Source organism: Lithobates pipiens, unplaced genomic scaffold (genome assembly GCF_037356315.1).
Source record: "Lithobates pipiens isolate NorthernLeopardFrog02 unplaced genomic scaffold, aLitPip1_a1.2 Scaffold_23, whole genome shotgun sequence".
NCBI classification, from domain to species: Eukaryota; Metazoa; Chordata; class Amphibia; order Anura; family Ranidae; genus Lithobates; species Lithobates pipiens.
In genome coordinates this window covers 126,881,028-126,902,601 of record NW_027507785.1, presented here as the reverse complement: position 1 = coordinate 126,902,601, position 21,574 = coordinate 126,881,028, and the positions used below count along the sequence as shown (strand labels likewise).

General features: G+C 44.1%; 1 protein-coding gene across 2 annotated transcripts in view; it reads right to left on the bottom strand.

The window, feature by feature from the left end:
- The window catches only part of SYNGR1 (synaptogyrin 1), a gene marked incomplete at its 5' end in the record, with an annotated part of 96,368 nt that overhangs the window by 48,232 nt on the left and 26,562 nt on the right, over positions 1-21,574 (bottom strand). For both annotated transcript variants that reach the window (XM_077452319.1, XM_077452320.1), the window contains 1 exon segment: positions 2,350-2,587. In XM_077452319.1, the coding sequence (XP_077308445.1) occupies positions 2,350-2,587 (238 nt within the window).

Below are 21,574 nucleotides of genomic sequence, written 5' to 3'. Positions count from 1 at the left end.
CAGACAGATGTCAAAATTGACATCCCTATCTGTTTTAGATCCATTTTTTTTTTTTGACTGAACTTAACTAAAAATAAAATGCAACGCCCGTGTGAAACCAGCCCTAACCACTTCCCAACCAGGGCACGCCAATGTATGTCGGCAGAATGGCACGGGCAGGCATATTGGCGTACAGGTATGTCCAATCTTAAATGCCACCCTGCCATCGCGAGTATCGCATACCTGCGATCGTCTCACGGGGCGGCTGAACTGGGAGATGCCGTTGTAAACAGCATCTCCCCATTCTGCCTAGCAACAAGTGACGCTGATCTCTGCTCCATGTGATTGGAGCAGAGATCAGTGTTCACTAAATTAAAGCCCAGCCCCCAACAGTTAGTAACACACCCCTAGAAACACTTAACCCCTATACTGCCACCCACTGGTTAACGTCTTCACTGCCAGTGTCATTTACACTGGAATCACTGCATTTGTATAGCAGTGATTGCTGCATAAATGACAATGGTCCCAAAAATGTGTGAAAAATGTCCAATGTGTCCACCGTAATGTCGCAGTCACAATAAAAATCGCTGATCGCCATTACTAGTAAAAAAAATAAAAAAATTAATAAAAAATGCCATAAAACTATCCCTTATTTTGTAAACGCTATAACTTTTGCGGAAACCAATCAATCGCTTATTGCGATTTTGTTTACCAAAAATATGTAGAAGAATACGTATCGGCCTAAACTGGAGGGAACATTTTTTTTATTTTTATTTTTTTTTAGATATTTTTGGGGGATATTTATTATAACAAAAAAGTAAAAAATAATGTGTTTTTTCAAAATTGCCGCTCTATTTTTGTTTATAGCACAAAAAATAAAAACCGCAGGAGGTGATCAAAATACCACTAAAAGAAAGCTCCATTTGTGGAAAAAAAAAAAAAAAAAAAAAAGACGTCAATTTTGTTAGGGAGCCACGTTGCATGACCACGCAATTGTCAGTTAAAGCGACGCAGTGCCGAATTGCAAAAAGTGGTCTGGTCTTTGGCTAGCAAAATGGTCTGGGGCTGAAGTGGTTAAAGTGACTATGTATAGTCAACTTTTTCTAGTTAGAATGAAGTAAGAAAGGGATAAAACCCACCGTCAGATTTTTTTTGTTTTTGCTGCCTGTGTCTCATTATGGAGATTTCCATTCACTTGCTGCCCAAGAAGAAGAAGAAGAAGGAGAATAAATCGCTTTTGAGAGAACAGGTGTTCCCATTGGGAGATTATAATCAGATCAAGAGGTGAGGTGAAACTTTTTTTTGTATTTTACATTATTTTCTATTCTGGTGACAGCTGGCACCAGGACAACAAGGGTAAATCTCTCCAATAGAGACAGCAATAAAAAAAATAAAAAAAAATAAAAAAACTTGAATGGGATAATAATTTTGTAGATTTTTTTAGATGATTTTATATGGCATAAATGGAAGATCTCTCTTTTTTTCCCCAATTTTTTCCCCTTTTTATTTTTTTAAAACACATCCATTTTTCACTCATACACTCATTGTTTATTCATACCTTTCACTCATGCAGTCCTTCACACTCTTCTCTTCATTTTAAAATATTTCTTATAAAACATTTTTCTCACTTAGTCCCTTAGGCTGGCCATACATTATACAATTTTATTAGTACAAGGTAAATCTAAAAGAAATTGAACAGGTAGTGTTAGGGACTGCATACAAATTGAAAGCATTTAGATTTGACCTTATTATTTGGTTTTGGTAAATCTAAAGGAAAAAAAATTGTACAAGTAAATTGTATAGAGTATGGGCAGCCTTACTTTTCATCTCGATTTTTTTCCTCATTCACTTTAGAGGCAGCTTCCCTTTATTTCTCACTGCAATCACATGCACATGTGACACTCTTCACTGCTGCTGTATAAATTCTGTTACTGCACTCTCAGGCTCATTTCACATGAGCTGTCTGATCAGGTCCGTCAGTGTTTCGGGCAGACCTGATCAGACCATCCATAGCTTTCTATGGAGCGGTGGATGTCAGCGGACATGTGTGTCCCAACAGCTGCCAGCATCCAATCTGATTGGACAGAGGCTTTCACATGTATACATCCATACTAGGATCGGTTATGGTGAGCAGCAGTTTCAAGCTAAAATGTTCATTGATCTCTGGATGACTTATTCTTACGCTGGCATCCCTAACATTCTGAGTGCCAGTGGGGCTCTACACCTTAGCCTGGAGAAGCACCAGCAACTACTTATTGCCTTATTGTGGAAGAAGGAGAAGGAGGAAAATAAAAATAATAATAATAATAATAATAATAATAACAATAACAATAACTACTACATTTTATAGCCAAGAGATTTTATGCTCACCAGACACAGCAATATCAGATATCACGGTTTTCTTTCGGTCTTTGACACTGCTTATTTGTGGAAAGTGAACATCAACTGCCAGATACAGAGTGCAGGTAAGGAACGCCAGCACCCCTACGGACACTCCATAAGTGCAGGCACTTCGGTTTCGATTGAAAATGCAATGCTCCTCCTCCTCAGTTGAAAGATTAATATATCCTTCATTAACTATGCAACCAAAGACCACTATGGAGAAAACCTGCAACACACACACACACAAAAGAAAATGCTGAAATATAGGATACATAAGTTACATAAAGTATTCTTGACATAGCATTTATTAAATATTTGTAGCTTCATAAGAAAATTAAGTCTCAGTTTAAATCCGCTGAATATTGGTTTGGTGTTAGAATGTTATTAAAAAGGGACATACTGCCAAAAATTGCTATATACACACTTTTCAAACGGTTCCAATAGCTTCCCACTCTGTGTTCTTTACTTGTGTTAACACACTTATACGTAATTATATCACAAAAAAACCCAGGATTCATCGCTCCACTGTCTAAATCAAGAGGTGGGGTGGCTTTACCATCAAGTTTCTTGCCTTCTCAGAATCCTTGATTGGTACCATAGCTGGGACTCAAAATTATGGATAGTTCTTTAACCACTTCCCACCCGGCCAATGCACATATACGGCCGGGTGGGAGCCGTCTACTCCTGATAGGACGTTCAGGAACATCCATCAGGAGGAGCGGGATCGCGCCCGCGCAGCCCCAATGCACCCGTGTCACCCGGACACGGCGCATCTCAGATCGGCAGGAGGGCTCTGTGATTGGCCCTCCTGATCACATGACGGCCGTGTCCAATCACGGCCGTCATGTGATGTAAACAAACAGCCGGTTGCTAGGCAATCGGCTCCTCCTCTCCTCACACAGAAGTCATCGCTGAGGAGAGGAGAGCAGATCACTGCAGCCGGCTGATGATCAGTGAGTATGAGCCGTTTTTTACAGCTTTTTACTCACTGGTCACTAGTCTAGTGTACACACAAATCACCACACAGTAAACACACTACACAGTATAAACACAATGTCCCCACACATGTCCCCATGTCCCCAAATAATAAAAACACATGTCCCTAATAATAAAAACATGTCCCCCACATATGTCCCACTAAAATCACATGTCCCAATGATTATCTGCACACATATGTACGTGATCACCTGCACACATATGTACATGATCATTTGCGTACATATGTCCGTGATCACACAAACCAATTATTATACACTTAACGGAATTTTTTTTACCAAAAACATGTAGCAGAATACATTTTGGCTTAAATTTATGACAAAATGTGATTTTATTGGATTTCTTTTAAAATAGAAAAAAGAAAATATTGTTTTTTTTTCCAGATTTCCGCTTTTTTTGCGCTTATATCGCAAAAAATAAAAAACGGAGTCATGAATAAATACCACCAAAATAAAGCTCTATTTGTGCGAACAAAATTATAAAAACTTCATTTGGGTACAGTGTAGCATGACTGCGCAATTGTCACTGAAAGCGCTAGAGCGCTGAAAGCTGAAAATTGGGCTGGGAAGGAAGGGGGTGAAAGTGCCCTGTATTGAAGTGGTTAAAAAACAAACAAAAAGAAAAAGAAAGGGAGGTCCAACTCCTGACATCATGTCCCTACTATGGACCGACCCAAAAGACAAACCACATGTCTTAGCCCTCCTGGTGGTTTCTTCTCTCCATGCTCAGGACTCTTGCATTTCCTCCTACTCCATCAATCTCGCTTTCTTATTTGGAATAAGGAAGACAAAACCACTACTATGTCACATCCTGCAGAATGGTACATTGTTCCCAGTGTCACAACTGCTAGGGTCTGGTCATAACCAGGCCAGGGCTTGGATGAAATAATTCTCAACTCTGCTGTTACCTTGCCAAGAATATACCTACAACAGCTCAAACCAGACCACTTACTGGATTTCAAAAGCTTGCCAACTCAGTCCGACAGGCCGTTTCACCCCTTATCTCTTATATATCAAAGTTTTGCTGAAGACCGCCCTACCACATGGCCCACCGTTCATTGTTAAATGGGAACAGGAACTTAATATCCCAAGTATTAACATTTATTTACTTATAGGACATCCACATCTTCTAGAGCACAATTATAAGATCCTCGCCAGGTGGTATCGCTGCCCTACTACTTTACATAAAAAAGACCTGTCCATTCCAAATACCTGCTGGAGATGTTTTAATCACTTGCTGACCACCTCACGCCGATGTACGTCCCTACTTTGGGGGCGGATATCATTGTGATGGCAGCAGCTAGCTGCCATAACCCCAGTATCCCCGTGTTCGGTCAGCTACAAGATAAAAGTGGTCTCGGCGCCAGATTCGCCGCAAGATCATTTTCATTGGTGGCGGGAGAGTGGCTCCCCCACTCCCGCCGTGATCCAGTGCCCTCCGCCGCTTACCAGAGCCGTCGGCAGCAGCAGAGGCGATCGTGTCTGTTCTCCTGTCAGGTATGGATAAGAGGTGGAAGATGGTCCCACCTGTCCCCGTACCATAGCAGGGCAGAAGTGATGTAAAAACATCGCTTCCACCCATACTTCTTAACCAGTTAAGGACCGCCGCATGCCAATGTACGTCATCACAATGGCTTGTACAAGCACAAGCACGTACATGTACGTGCTTGCCTTCCAGCGGGTGGGGGTCCGATCGGACCCCCTCCCGCTGGATGCGGCGGTCTGTTTCACTTCAGGGGCGATCCGGGATGAGGGGACGGCCGTTGGTTTCTGGCCATCCCCTCTCGATCGCTCCTGGCGAATGAGAAGCTTCCTCCCGCTGTGTATACTAAACACAGGCAGGGAGAAAGTGATGTCATTCTCCTCGGGGCGGTCTTTTTGACCGGACTACGAGGAGAAGACTGAAAGTAAGTGTGCACCAACACTACACTGATATGTAGGCACACAAACCCCCCCCCCCCACGATCACCCCCCGCCCCCTCCCAGTCACATTGTCACTGATTGCAGTGATCATTTATTTACTGATCACTGCATTCAGTGTCAGCTGTGACAGTAAAAACTGTCAGGGCAGTTAGTGTTAGGTCCAGGGTAGCCCCCTACCACCCCCCAATAAAGGTTTAACCCCGATTGCCCTTAGAATTAACCCTTACAACCCCTTTTGCCAGTGTCACTAAGCGATAGTTTTTCTGATCGCTGCATTAGTGTCACTGGTGCCGCTAAGTAGCTAGTTATTTTTTTTAGGTTCACCGCCAGGTTTTTATAGCACTAGGTACCCCGATATACTACCCAATAATGGTTTTAACCCCCTGATTGCCCCTAGTTAACCCTTACACCCCCTTTTGCCAGTGTCACTAAGCGATCATTTTTCTGATCGCTGCATTAGTGTCGCTAGGTAGCTAGTTCTTTTTTTAGGTTCACCGTCAGGTTTTTATATAGCGCCAGGGACCCCCATATACTACCCAATAAAAATTTGAACCCCCTGATTGCCCCTAGTTAACCCTTTCACCAGTGATCACCGTATAAGTGTTACAGGTGACTCTGGTTAGTTTGCTTTTTATAGCATCAGGGCACCCACCATTTATTACCCAATAAAGGTTTAACCCCCTGATCAGCCGGCGGGTGATATCAATTAGGTTTTAGGGTCAGGGTCTGCGTCGCCCCAGGCAGCGCTAGGTTAGTGCCAGTACCGCTAACACCCACGCGCAAAGCATAAACCTCCCGTAGTGGTATAGAATCTGAACAGATCAATATCTGATCAGATCTATACTAGCGTCCCCAGCAGTTCAGGGTTCAAAAAAAACGCATTGTTAGCAGGATCAGCCCAGATACCTGCTAGCACCTGCGTTTTGCCCCTCCGCCCAGCCCACCCAAGTGCAGTATCGATCGATCACTGTCACTTACAAAACACTAAACGCATAACTGCAGCGTTCGCAGAGTCAGGCCTGATCCCTGCGATCGCTAACAGTTTTTTTGGTAGTGTTTTATATTTAAATCCGGAAGGCAGTGCTTGGTTTTCGGGGTCCCGTACGTGGCTAGGCTCCCAAAAAGTCCCCCATATGTGGTATCCTCGTACTCGGGAGAAGCAGCAGAATTTATTTTGGGGTGTAATTTGACTTATGTCCATAGCATGTGTGAGCAATATATCATTTAGTGACAACTTTGTGCAAAAAAAAAAAAAAAAAAAATGTAATATTCCTGCAACTTGTGGCAAAATATAAAATATTTCATGGACTCAACATGCCTCTCAGTAAATAGCTTGGGGTGTCTACTTTCCAAAATGGGGTCGTGCTATTTTGGCATTTTATGGCCTTCGAAACCGATAGGTAGTGAGGAGTGAAATCAAAAATTTGCACCTTTAGAAATCCTGAAGGCAGTGATTGGTTTTCGGGGTGCTGTACGCGGCTAGACTCCCAAAAAGTCCCACATATGTGGTATCCCCGTACTCAGGAGAAGCAGCAGAATATATTTTGGGGTGCAATTCCACATACAACTATGGCATGTGTGAGCACTATATCATTTAGTGACAACTTTTTTAAACTTTTTTTTTGTGTCATTATTCAATCACTTGGGACAAAAAAATAAAAATAAAAAAATATTCAATAGGCTCAACATGCCCCTCAGCAATTTCCTTGGGGTGTCTACTTTCCAAAATGGGGTCATTTGGGGGGTTGTACTGCCCCTGCCATTTTAGCACCTCAAGAAATGAGATAGGCAGTCATAAATTAAAAGCTGTGTAAGTTCCAGAAAATGTACTCTAGTTTGTAGATGCTATAACTTTTGCGCAAACCAATAAATATACGCTTATTGACATTTTTTTACTAAAGACATGCGGCTGAATAAATTTTGCCCTAAATGTATGACTAAAATTGAGTTTATTCGATTTTTCTTATAACAAAAAGTAGAAAATATATTTTTTTCTCAAAACTGTCGGTCTTTTTCCATTTATAATCGCAAAAAATAAATAAAAAAATCGCAGAGGCAATCAAATACCATCAAAAGAAAGCTCTATTTGTGGGAAGAAAAGGACGCAAATTTTGTTTGGGTACAACATTGCATGACCGCGCAATTACCAGTTAAAGCAGTGCAATGCGAAATTGTAAAAAGACCTCTGGTCCTTAGGCTGAAAATTGGTCAGGGGCTAAAGTGGTTAAAGGCACTTTTTTGTGGTCATTTTTTTTTCAAAATGAAAAGATTAATTTTATTTTTTGCATTTAAGTCTAAATATGAGATCCAAGGTCTTTTTGACCCCAGATCTCATATTTAAGAGGTCCTGTCATGCTTTTTTCTATTACAAGGGATGTTTACATTCTTTGTAATAGGAAGAAAAGTGACAATTTTTTTTTTTTTAACCGCATGCCGACCAGCTGGCACAGTTGTACTGAGGCAGCATGGTTCAGCAGCGCAAAAATCGCCCCCTCCCCGATGCAGGTTCCCGTGATCGCTCAGGGCACACGGAGAACCGGCAGCTGTGTGTGTAAAACACACAGTTTACGGTTCTCTGCGCAGGGAACTGTCAGATCATCTATCCATACAGGAGTATGAACAGTGATCCCTTAGGTTTCCCTGCATAGTCCCATACTCCCTTCAGTTAGAACACAAAATAGAATACACATTAACCCATCCCCTGCCCCCTAGTGTGAGCCCCTTCACTGCCAGTGACATTTTTACAGTAATCAATGCAATTTTATGTTAATAAAAATGGCATAAATCTATCCCCTATTTTGTAGACGCTATAACTTTTGTGAAAACAATCAATAAACGCTTATTGTGATTTTTTTTTTTTTTACCAAAAATATGTAGAAGAAATAGGTATCGACCTAAACTGAGGGAAAAATAATTTTTTTTTTTTTTTATATATTTTTGGGGGATATTATAGCAAAAAGTTAAGTTTCAAAATTGCACGCAGAGGTGTCTAAATACGACCAAAAAATACCACCAAAAGAAAACTCTATTTGTGGGTGAAAAAAAAAAAAAAAAAAAAAGGGGACGTCAATTTTGTTAGGGTCCGGGGCTTAAGTGGTTGAACAGTGTAAAAACAAAAAAGGTAAAAGTAAAAAAAAAGCTGAGCTCGCGTGCAGAAGCGAATGCATACGCGAGTAGCGCCCGAATATGAAAAAACGGTGTTCAAACCACATGTGAGGTATTGCCGCCATCGGTAGGGTGAGAGCAATAATTCTAGCCCTAGACCTCCTCTGTACGCAAACATGCAACTGGTAGAATTTTTTTTAATGGAGATTTCTTAAGGATAAAAGTTTGTCACCATTCCATGAGCAATTTTGAAGCGTGACACGTTTACTCTTGGCCTAACATTATCTTTCACAATATTTAAAAAAAAAAAAAAAAAAAAAACGACAAGTATGCTTGTAAGACCGATGTGCAAATACAGTGTGACAAAGTATTGCAACAACTGTCATTTTATTCTCTAGGGCGTTAGCAAAAAAAGTATAATGTTCCGGGGTTCTAAGTAATGTTCTAGCAAAAAATAAATAAAATAAAAAGTTAACTTGTAAACATTGAGTCTGAAAAACAGACCCGGTCTTAAAGTGGTTAAGGCCTCAAGCACCACGACTTACATTTGGAGCACTTGCCCGCTTTCTAGGACAAAATACATCACCTCTACTATGATTTAGTTGGTGACACCACTACCCCTGTCCTTTGTGGATTGGTCATCTTGAAAGGCTGATCTCTTGGGAGACAGAAAAAAAAAAAATCCACACACCACTGATGAGTATACCTTGACCTGCTTGATCTGGAATCACTTTTGACATTCCTCTAAATTCTCCCATCTGATTTCCCTGCCACAATATTTGTTATCTTTCTTGGATGCCTATTTTTGTTTCTCTTCATAGTGCTTGGGACTCTCCCCATTCTCCCCCCTTGCCTCATTTTGACCATTCTGTTTTTTCCATATGTATTTGTGCACAAATAAACATATTAAAAACATAAATAAGCTAAATATATGCTAGGTACATCAAAAAATCAAAAATAAAAAATTGTTCAAGTCTAACCGTTTTTTTTTTTTTTTTTTTAAAGTAGCTATAGTCAGAGTACAAAAGCCTGTCTCCTGCCAGCATGGTGACGAGAAGGAACCTTACTGTGTTTGGAAGCAGTGGTTTCTTTGCAGATGTCCAACACCCCCAGAGTTCAATGGGGCTAAAAAAATAAAAATAAAAAAATCGCCATTTTCTATATTTTAAAGAGATTTCTCAACCAAAAAGAATACCTCTGAAAGTGTAAAAAAAAAAAAAAAAAAAAAAGACAACAAATGCAAATGATGCACCTGTTTGAGCACGAGGCCATAAAGAAGTTCCCCAGACAAATACTGGGAATGAGAATACAGAAGATAGTTCAAACAGCTTCCTCCTCTCTACATAAATACATTTAAGCTCTACCACACAGTGCTAGCATGGCGGAGAAGACGGTGGTGGTGGTGGCGGCTGGTGCAGTTGTGGTTTCTGGCGCTCCAGAGGCAAATCTCCTGCTGCCCATTGGTAAGAGTGCTTGGGTTTAACTATAGTATCTCTTCCTCCCCCCCCCCCACCACCCCGCGCAAAAATGGTTTGCCATCACATAATGGCTTGAAAAACTGATTCAAGTATGTTGGTCTAGCTACCTTTTACCTGGCAATACTCTCCATGCTGATCTCATTCCAGGGGTCTGTGAAAGGGGGGGAAAAAAATAAAAAATAATCAGAGACTGTAGAGCCGTCGGATCACTTTTCTCTGAAAACAGTCAGTCGGCCTGTGAAGTTTACATGCAGCAGTTGAGAGTGTGTGTAATGTGTGTGTTGCCAACATATTACGTCAGTAAAAAGGTAAATAATATGGAGGAACCTTAATCTTCAGACCATAGGCTCAAATAACTCATCAAATCCGCCTAGCAATATTGAAAAAGAGAGGCAAAAAGGCTTCCTAGGTTGACCCTCCGGAATGCCAAAAAGAATCTGAACATCAAAAAAAGGAGGCCAGAGAAATAGACTCGCAGCATGGATCGCATCCAGACAGTGGAGAGAAATGTCCTTGGAAATGTTTTAGATCAGAACACTAGGAAGGAAGCACAATCTCCTGTTAGGGTAAAAAAAGAAGAAGACTACCTTGCCTTGAGAAAAACAGAAAATTAAAAAAGGCCTTAATTGCCATAGGCTCCTGTGACCCTAGGAAGGGTTCTTTATAGGATAAGGGAAAAGTTCTCCAAGACATGATTCACAGAGGGGATAGCAACTAGGAAGGAAGAGTTGAGATGGGGGGGGGGGGGGGGGGGTAACCCTGATGAAGGGTGGTTTCAGAAGAACTGACAAAGCCAAGTTGAGATTCCACAGCACCACTGGGGAGCATGCATGAGGAACAAAGTGAGCATTACCCACACATAAGCCTTCAAAGAGTGAGCGGCAAGCATTCTCTGGAAAAGTATGACTGGAGCTGTGGTTTAACCCCTGATGGCATTTAAGGCCAAAGGCCGATTCAAACCAGACTGGAGGAAAGACAGGGACATCTTACAAAGCACTTTGAGAGCAATTCCTAGTCTAGTGCCATGCAAAATAGGCCAGCCAGGTGTTAGGATAAACTTTGTTGGAAGTTGATTCTAGCTTTCAGTAGTATAGGGATTATTGAATCCAATAGGCCCCTGTCCCTCAGAACTTGAGCTTTAAACTCAATGTCTTTATTTTTTTTTATTTTTTTATATATTTTTATTGAGCAAAAAAGAAAAATTTATACAATACATATCAGTCGAACAGTAAGACAGTATCTTGCGAAAGACATATATTACGAGAGAATATAGAACAACACAGAAGAAGGGGAGTCTTACACCCCAACGACCCGAAGGGCCATGATATCATGCAGTTTAATCTTCTAAGAAAGAGGAAAATGAAAAAGGAAGATGAGAAGAAGGGGAAAAAGAGAAAAGAAAGAAGAGATAGGGGGGAGGGGGGGGGGGAAGGTGGGTAGAGGGGGAGAAGAGGAGATGGGGGAACAGTACCCTGGGAGGCGAGGACCTTCTCATAATCCGATTGCGGTATGGTAACAAGAAAAACGTGAAGAAGAGAAACAGTATCATCTATACATAAGACCCCTACAGGTAGGACAGTAAAAGAACACTAATGTTGGTACAAACAGAAATCTGAGTCCAGGAAGGGTCATGGAGATGCAGAGGGGGGAGTAGAGGGTTGCATGTCCTCCAGTGCAGAAGAGACCGGGTCAAACATGTCCTGTGGTAGTTGAGCCAATAAGAGAGCGGAGTCCTGTGAAGGAGAAGAGTTGGTGAGGGATGATGTCAGCTTGAGTTTCCCCAAGGTATTTCCGATGTCGCGGTGTAGGTACCAGCTTGTATAGCGAAAGGGAGAAACAAGAGAATTAATCTCCGAGTTAAAGGATTGTTCGATATAATCCCTCCATCTGGCAAAGAAGCGAAGAGTGGAGACAAAGTGGGACGAGATGACATCAAGTCGTTCAATGTGGAACAGCGAGAGGAGGGTATGTTTAACGCCCGTTAGACTCGGTGGAGTTGTGGAAATCCAGCAATTCATAATAGTTCTGCGAGCCGCCAGCAGGCATAGGTGAGTCCAATGGGTAAGGGTAACCGGACTTGGAGAGTTTAGTGACACGGGCGGAGGGTCACAGCTAAACAGGCAGGTCAGCGGGTCTTTAGGTACAGGTGTCCCGGTAACATGTTGGATATAGTCCAAGACTAAGTTCCAAAATGCTGATATGGAGGAGCAATCCCAGAAACGGTGTAGTAGGGTGGGGCGATCCAGGGAGCACCATGGACATTTGGCTTGCGAGGGATCTTCAGTGTTAGTGCGGAATGGGTAATAGGCTCTATGAGTGATCTTAAATTGAGTTTCCCCTCCACTTCTCCGAGATAACAAGTTTGTGAACAAGTCTGTATCCTTGCAGGATTTTTTCCGGTAGGTTCACATCATTAAATATATAGAGGCCTATTGCTTGAAGGGGGCAACATGGTACTTGTCCGCCTGGTAGCTGATTAGGTGGGAGTAGAGGGTAGAGATGGAGTAATCACCCTGTTGAAGCACAGCCTCCAGATGCGATTTACGGAGGCAGTCCGGGCGTAACCCTCCAATTGACTTCAGGTAGCTCAACAGTTGGTGGTGATGAAACACATGATGAGAAGGTAGTGAGAATTCCTGAGACAAGGTTTGGAAGGATTTGAGTGTTCCTCGCCCCGGCTCATATAAGGAGGCCACTTTGAGTAGACCCCGTTGCGCCCAGTGGGCGAAAGCCGAGTGAATGGTAGAGGGTGGAAACATGGGGTGCCTTGAATAGGTAGATGAGTGGAAATATTAGTAGGTAATCCCAAGAGCTTCCCAACTTCCCTCCAAGCCACCACAGTGTCCCGAATAAGGATGTTGTATTTAAGATGAGTTGGTAAAGCGTGAACGTTGGAATGAAGGATCGCAGAAAGCGTGTAGGGATGTACCAACGCCTTCTCAAGGTGGTGATTGGAGTATCTTGATTTACCCGCTATCCAGTCAAGGCCCTGTCTCAAGAGGCACGATAGATTATAGAAACGGAGATTGGGCAGGCCTGCACCCCCCTCAGGCTTCGGAAGACATAGTTTCTGAAGGGCAATGCGTGGCTTCTTATTGGACCAGAGAAAAGTGGACAGGGCTCTGTGTATCTTCTGCACATCAGAGTGTTTAAGGAGGAGTGGGATGGTCTGCATCGGATAGAGTAGCCTCGCAAAGGAGACCATCTTGAAGAGATGACATCTTCCAAAGAGTGATAACGGCAGGCCTGCCCAGGCCTCCAGCTCCTGCACAATCTTAGAGATCAAGGGTGGGTAATTGAGGGTATAAAGGGAAGAGGGCTCCCGACCTATGCGCACTCCCAGGTAGGTGATGTGGTGTCGTGCCATTGCAAAGGGTGAAGATGATTGCCAGGAGATGGCTTTTCGCAAATTTAAGGAGAGGATCTCGCTTTTACCAAAATTGATTCTAAATCCCGAGCAAAGGCGATATGCTGTGAATAGGTCACGGAGTTTATCAAAATCAGCCGGGGGATTGGACGAAAAAAGTAAAATGTCGTCTGCAAAAAGCACAGATTGAAGGTTCTGGCCCCCAAACGCAATTCCGCTGACACCGTCCGGGGAGTTTAAAAGTCTAGATAAGGGTTCGATCGCTAGATTAAACAAAAGAGGGGACAAGGGACACCCTTGTCTTGTCCCTTTGGTGAGAGGGATAGTGGGTGAAATAAAGTCTGGAGTAACTAATCTGGCAGTCGGGGCATCGTACATTTGACATAGGAAGTGCGTAACCGGACCCGAAAAGCCAAAGGCTTGCAATACTTTAAATAGCCAGGCAAAATTAATGTTATCGAAAGCCTTTTCGGCGTCAATGGAAATGATGGCTAAATCTTGTTCTGGGCATAATTTTGCTCTTTCCAATGCCAGAAGCACTTTGCAGATATTTAAAGTCGCTGATCTGCCAGTCGTGAATCCTGATTGGGCCTGGTGCAGGAGAGTAGGGAGAATGGTAGCTAGGCGCGAAGCTATAATTTTGGATAGTATTTTAACATCAACATTTATAAGGGAAATGGGTCTATATGAACCTGGGCATAAGGGATCCTTGCCAGGTTTGGGAATTAACTTAATGTGAGCCTGAGAACCCGTAGGGGGGTAGGACCCACCGTCCCAGAGGGCGGTAAACACTTTGGATAGAGTAGAGGGTATAAAGTCTCGGGTAAGTTTATAAAATTCGGCAGAATAGCCATCGGGGCCAGGTGCTTTAGAAGGGGACATTAATTTTATCGTAGACCTAATGTCGTCGAGGGTGATAGGGGTATTGATAGCGTCTAATTGCGGTCCGGTCAACTGTGGTAAACTTACCCTCGAGAGTAACTGGTCAGCGACTGAGTGGTCAATGGGGTCTTCCGCAAATAGGGAGGAGTAATAGTCAGTCAATAGTTGGCTGATCATCTTAGAGGAGGTAACAATGGATCCGTCGGGGTGCTTCAGGGCACGGATATGGGTGGGCCTTTTAAAGCCTGCACATAGCCGGGATAAAAAATTACCCGCTTTATTGCCATGTTTGTGAAGGCGCATGGTCAAAAAGGAGGAGGCAATCTGCTCCTGCCTTTCCACCCAGAGGTCAAAGTTCTCTTTGGCTAACTGCTAGGCCATGACATTAGCCTGCGTGCGATTACGAAGGAGCTCAAGATGCATGGAGCGAAGTTTTTCGCTGGCTTGTATATAATGTTGCTTTGAGTGTCTCTTATATTGTGTCACATAAGCTATGATTCTTCCACGGAGGAAGGCTTTACCAGCCTCCCAGAAGAGATTCGGAGTGGTGATATGTTCACCATTTGTTTCTGCATATTCGGTCCAACTAGTGAGTAGCATTTGTTTGAAGTCCTCGTTATTGGCCAGATAGGAGGGGAAGTGCCATATGGGCGAGGATGAGGGAGGTTTCACATTTAACAGGCTAACCGTCACAGGGCAATGATCAGAAATGGCCATGTCTTTGATGTCAGGATCGCTCACTAACGGCAGGAGAGCAGGGGACGCAAAGACATAATCAAGACGCGAAAATGACTTGTGGGGGGGGTGAATAGAAAGTGAATTCACGATCCGTAGGATGGGACAATCGCCAGATATCAGTGAAATTTAGTGATGTTAACGTACGGGCAAGGGGGGTGGTGTCATTGTCAGTTTGGGTCGAAGGTGCCGGGATACGGGAGTCACGGTAAGTCCTATCCTCAGAGGGACACATGACCGAGTTGAAGTCCCCTCCTATCAGGTGGAGTGCTTCAGACGCTTGGGAGATCCAGGCTCCCAGCTCCCTGAAAAACGACGAGTCGGGGGAGTTGGGCGCATATACGTTAGTTATAGCAATGTCCTTAGAAGCCAGGGTAAGGTGTAAGGTGATCATACGACCACACGAGTCTATACGAACGTTACGAGTGGTATACTGAAGATGTTTATGGAGCAGAATAACCACCCCCGCCTTGCGACCCGCGGCCGGGGAACCCAGAACTTCGCCAACCCAAAGTTTGCGAAGGCGTGAAAGATCTCCGTCGGTCAGGTGGGACTCTTGTAGGAGCGCCACATCGGCCTTCAACCGTTTCAGATGACGGAGGACTTTCATGCGTTTGGAAGGTGATCGTAGGCCCTTAACATTCCATGACACTACAGTAAATCGCCCTTTAGAGGCGTCAGCCATAGGGATCAGCAGGGGTGGTAATAGTTGGCAAAACGGCTATTAAATCAACATTGAGATAGACGGAAATATTCCAGGGAGTGCGCATATGTAAGGAAGCCCCCAAGGGTAACCAAGTACAAGAGGAGGGGAAAGAAAAAAGGAAAGCACTAGCAGGAAAAAGAAAAGAAAAGAAAAGAAAAGGGGGACAGAACCAGACAGTACGTATTACAAGAGAACAATTTTGGTGTATCCACCATAAAAGTAGCCGTAACCCACTTCACCTTTTTCCACACGGGTTGCATCTAAGGTACAAGGCTCCCAGCGGGTGCACTCACCCCCTGGGAGAGGCTGGATATATTCCTCGGGGGGGGGGGGGGGGGGGGGTGAAGGAAGGGGGGGGAGGACCCCAAAGTTTTAGAGGGGCAGCATGATAGCTGCAGGACAAAAATGGGAGAACCAATCGTGCAGGTGAAATAGGCGGGCTAATACCCAAAACTAAAAACAACATAACATGAACAGGTTCAAGAATAGGGATAATAGCCCCCGACATTAAACAAATAAAAGAGGAATGTTAAGTATAAAACACCACAACAGTGTGCAGGCACAGTCTCATTGGCAAGTATCCCACTGAGGACCGCACAACAAGAGCAGTGGCCGAAAGTACCAATAAGTGGAAACACTTTCTAATGTTACCAGTATCCAGGCGGGGAGCTCGGAGGGAGAAAAGGATAAGTTCAGCGGAGCTCAGACCGCGGGCGCTGGGTGGTGGAGTGACTCCGCTTATATGGTGGTTTGGAGGGGCTCAGCTGTGTATCAGTGGGGGCCTGGGGACCGGTAGTCAGACCAGCAGAGGGACTCTTCATCAAGGGGTCATGCGCGGTATCCATGTCTGCGGGGTAGTTGATGAATCGTTCCGCTTCAGAGGGTGAGTTGAAAGTGCGGCGAGTGCCATTGGGAAGAGTAACGTGCAAAATCGCCGGATAGGCCAAAGTGAACTTGACATGGTTCTTAAAGAGGGAGGCACAGATCGGTGAAAATTCTTTTCTCAGTCTCATGACTTCAGCAGAGTAATCAGCAAACAGAAGCAAAATTAATGTCATCAACAGTAAGGGTGCGTTGGGAGCGGAACTTCTGCAGGATAGCATGCTTATCCGCATAGTTCAAGTATTTAGCTATGACCGCTCTGGGTTTGTTGCGCTGTTCCGAGAGCTGGCCTAGGCGGTGTGCACGTTCCACAACGCATGGGGTAGAAAGGCCCAGTTGAGCAGGAATAGTAACCATACATAAGTCCATAAGCTGTCCCGTGGAGACTGATTCAGGCAATCCTACTATTCTCAAGTTGTTCCTTCTCGCCCTATTCTCAAAATCGTCCAATTTGATCCATAAGTCCCTGGTAGTAAGTGTGAGGCGAGCAAGAGCAGCAGCCTGAGCAGTGGTGTCATCCTCCATGAGGGAGATCCGCTCTTCAGCCTGTGTAAGGTGCTGTGCCTGGGCCTGTAGCTCGTTGCGGTACTGTTCCATAGTCTTCTGTATTGCTGAGTCTATAGAGGATGTCAGCGTGGGCGTCAGTAAGGCTACCACAGCCTGGGCTATATCTGCCGAAGGAAGCGCTTCCACGCCAGAGGAGATGCTTGCGATGGCTCAGCGAGGCTGTGCGCCGGCGCCATATTGGCCGAGGATTCGGCCGCGTCCGCCGTCGCGGACATCGCGGCGGTTAGTGATCGGTTCCCCGACCGCTCCACAAAACGGTCCATCAAGGGCTCGAGATCTTCCCCAGACAGCAGGAGGGATCCCCGAGGCGAATGGCTGCTTTGTAGCCGGTTAATAGGGGGTATGCGGCGGGAGCTTAGTCCGCTTACCTCCTCCTCATGTGGCGCCGGAACCGGAAGTCTGCTCAATGTCTTTAAAGCTAGTGACAGAATCAGGATGATAGACCAGACCTGGGATAGAAGAGTACAACTCCCAGTAGGAATACTCTCTCTTCATCCTGCAAAGCAGGGGGGGGGGGGGGCATAAATAAAGTTGAACTGATCCCACAGAATGATCTATTAAGCTTGTTGCATATCTTCTGACATCCAAGTTCAACATCCGGTATCCCTTACCTGCCACAGAAGTCTTTGAAACATTTCCTGATGAAGAGACTACTCCCCTGGACCGAGTTGCCGAAAAGTGAAAAAGTCTGTCTGCAAATTTTTCCATGCCTGGAATGTTCCCTGTGGACAAGGCCGTAACATGTGGTTCCACCCATACTAGAATGAGGTTTGCATTACTTACAGCTATATGAGTTTTTTACCCTCGATGGTTGATGTAAGGCATGGTCCAACAAAATCCTGGTCAGGTGGCCTCATAGTTCAGGAGGTCCAGCAAGGCATGGCAGGAACAATCAAATTGCCCTTAGTTTAAGGATGTCGATTGGGAGCCGGGCATCCAGGGCATCCATTTGTTGCAAGCATATTCCAAGACATCAGGAGAAAAGGTCTTCCCTGATTTCAGCACTGGGCTGGAAATTCATCTGGCTAGGGCAAGTCACATTGTTGATATGAAAAGGCTTGGAGTGAAATTAGGTGTACAGTACTGACTTGGAGGGTACTAGCAGGCCCAAGCTCCTCGTGCAAAATGGAACGATGGAGGGTTTAGTGCAATGTGGGAGCGGAGGGCCAGAAACTTGTTTAGGGGGAGAAAAATCCTTACAGAATCAGGCCTGGATACTCCCAATAGTAGGCTAGTTCCAGCATGGACTTCTAGAGATTTAGGATGCATCTGGACCTCTGCAAATGGACGTTAGCTGACAAGGCCTGTTCTTTTAAGAGGAGGTTGTCCAGATATCCCATGATAGGGATACCTTGAGAGCACAGCAAAGCTAGGACAGAAGGTCAAATCTTGGGGAAGACCAGAGGTTCTGTGGACAGGCCAAATGGAAGGGCAATAAACTGAACTGGTACTGTCTAAAGAAAAGCATAGGTAGAGATGACGTGGGGGAGAGAGATGGAGATGTGCAAAATAGGCACAGAAAATATCCTGGCTGAAGGTAAGCAATAACTGACCTTGCAGATTCTATACAGAATATTTGAATCTTAAGGAACCAGCTAAAAATCTTTACATACAGTATGGGGAGAATGCCTCCCTTTGCCTTAAAGACAGTGAACAGATTGAAGAAGCCCTGAAACTGGAGCAATGACCTCATGCAAGAGTAGCTTCTAGTGAACAGAATCCACTGTCCAGCCGCAGCAACTTTCAGCCTCTCGCAGACTTCGAAAGGCTTCCGCCAGCAGGGCTGGATGGTGCACCAGTGCCCTCTGCCCACACCTAAAACACTGGAGCTAAATACTCAAGCCTCATACACATGATCAGAGTTTCCATCAACAAAACTGTGGAATTTTGTCCGAAGGGTGTTAGCTCAAACTTGTCTTGCATACATACAATCACACAAATGTTGGTCAACAATTTACAACGTTGTGATGTACTAGACAAACGACGTGGTTTTTCAGTTCTTTAGCGCCACCCTTTGGGCACCTTCTGCTTATTTCGTGTTAGTAGAAGTTTGGCAAGTGTCAATTCACACTTTTATTATCGCTTTTCATTTCCTGCTTTTCAGTTCGTTTCTGAATGGCCGTTCGTCAACCAGACATGTTGCAGAATCGGAGGAGATAACGTGTTATTAGCCTTGGAGTTATTGCTTTGACATAATTTTTTTGGTTGAATAATTTTATAATTTTTCTATATTTTTGTATGCATAGAATGCACTTTTTGGTTATTTTCTATTGGCGGATCGCATGTCTAATTTTTATTTTTTTTTAATGCACAATAAAGCTTCCGGGACTAGAGTGGTATGTGGTGACGTCAGCATGCCGCTCCTCCCTACGCTGTTTTGTCACAGATGACGTCTTCCAGGGGCACTTGGGCAAAGGGAGGAGCAGAGTGCTGGCATCACCACATACCACGCTAGTCCCAGAAGCTATGGGCAGTGATCGAGAGCCGGCCGGCTCGAAGCATTTGAGATGCTTTTTCACCTACAAATATCTGTAAATTAATTATTTTTGTTTTAATAAATGTTTTAAGAGATACACTATGGGGGCTTCTTTGTTTCTTACATGGGGAATGAGCAATTGCCTAATCCATTGAAGCCAGTTTGAAACGGTACAGCAGGTATCGTTCTGCCATCTTTATACTGAGAGCCGGGGCTGGGGAAAGAGCCACATGCTTTTGAGATCTCCCTAACAAGAGATCTTTTGATCTGGTAAGTGGCAGTGTTATCGTGGTGGAGGACCTTTTATATCATATCCTGTCACTAATTCTTGGGTGCTATAGTGTTATGTCACTAGTGACTAGAGCGCTAAGGACCTATAACATACATCACTTGGAGGAATACTGACCAAAGTTACTTTGGAAATCATTGGACTTTTCTGACATTGTTTATTTTTTTTATCACAGGTTTTGTCATTATTTTGGCACCATTATCAATATTAATGATTGAGTTATTTGTTTATTTCTCCGTTTAGTTATTTGTTATCACATATTATTTTCCAGCGCAGCTAAAAAAAAAATCCAGTTTTGTACAGTGTGTGTGTGTGTGTGTGTGTGTGTGTGTGTGTGTGTGTGTGTGTGTGTGTGTGTGTGTGTGTGTGTGTGTGTGTGTGTGTGTGTGTGTGATTTTTAGTTGAAGTGTCACTAAAAAACAAATGCATAAACCTGCTGCAGAGTGATATAGGGACAGCGCAGCATCACACATTTTTTATTTTGGAGTTTGTACTTTGGACTTTTGTCCACCGGACTTCTGTACACATGATCCAAAAGTCCAACAACAAATGTCCGATGGAGCGTACGCGCCATAAGTGTTCATGGGTCTTAAAAACCGCATTCACATTGGCTTTTCTAAAAAAAGAAATTTGACCTGAGAAGTACCGTATTTATCGGCATACAACACGCAGTTTTCTCCCCTTAAAATCAGGGTAAAATCACGGGTGCGTGTTATACGCCGATCCTCCGCGATTTCGAGCCTCTTGGCGGCTTTCAGCTGCCTTCGGGCATTCTCAGCGGTTTTCCGAGAATGGCCGAAGGCAGCTGAAAGCCGCCAAGAGGCTCGAAATCGCGGAGGATCGGCGTATAACACGCACCCGTGATTTTACCCTGATTTTAAGGGGAGAAAACTGCGTGTTGTATGCCGATAAATACGGTACTTCTCAGGCGCGAGAAGAGCCGAAGAACTACCGGGCGCCGCCGAGATACACAGGACATCTCGGCAGTGCCATTTTTAAAAATAAAATCTGCAATTAACTCAAGGGGACAACGATGCACAAGGCTGCAATGATGGACAGGCTGCAGGACAAGGCTGCAAATTACACTGACAAGGCTTCAGATGGACACTGATAAGGCTGCATTGATGGGCATTTAAAACGCAAGTTTTTTTCCCCCTTAAAATTTCCCTCCTAAAAGTTTTTTTTCCTTAAAATTCCCTCCTAAACTTGGGGTGCATGTTATACGTCGATAAATACAGTATACAAAAAAAAAAAAAAGTCCTAGATCAATTTTTTTCTGCGTTTAGATGTTCCTGCTTTAAAGCAATTACATGCATTTAGCCATGTTTAGAGTGCTCTGAACCAGATAGGGAACCTTCCTCCCCTTCTTCAGGAAGCATAGAAGCATAGAAGCCGCAAGATGAGAAACAGAGATCAGACTCTTTAGAAGAGTCTGAGGAAGTCTACATGCATCCTCCAAGACCTGAAGCCTCCAACAGGTCTAATAGCCTACCCATAAAATTAGACAATGGCTAAAAATTCCTTTCTGGATAAACCGGAAGCAGGGAGTATGCCAGGAGGAGCTTGAGAGACCTCTGTAGGCAGTTGCTGTAGGCAGTGGGAGCCCAGAAACATCCAAGATCACTAGTCCTGTGTAGGCAGAGAGTGGAGTCAGCAGCCGCTCACACACTGAAGTGGCTAGGCCGATAGTATGAAATTAGTAAAAGGAATGGATGTTGGGAATTCAGTTCCCTTTAGGTCTTTGCCTTTTCAGTGGGCATACCCATTAGGGAACGTTCAAGGACAGGGTTCAACTGGCATAAGGATAC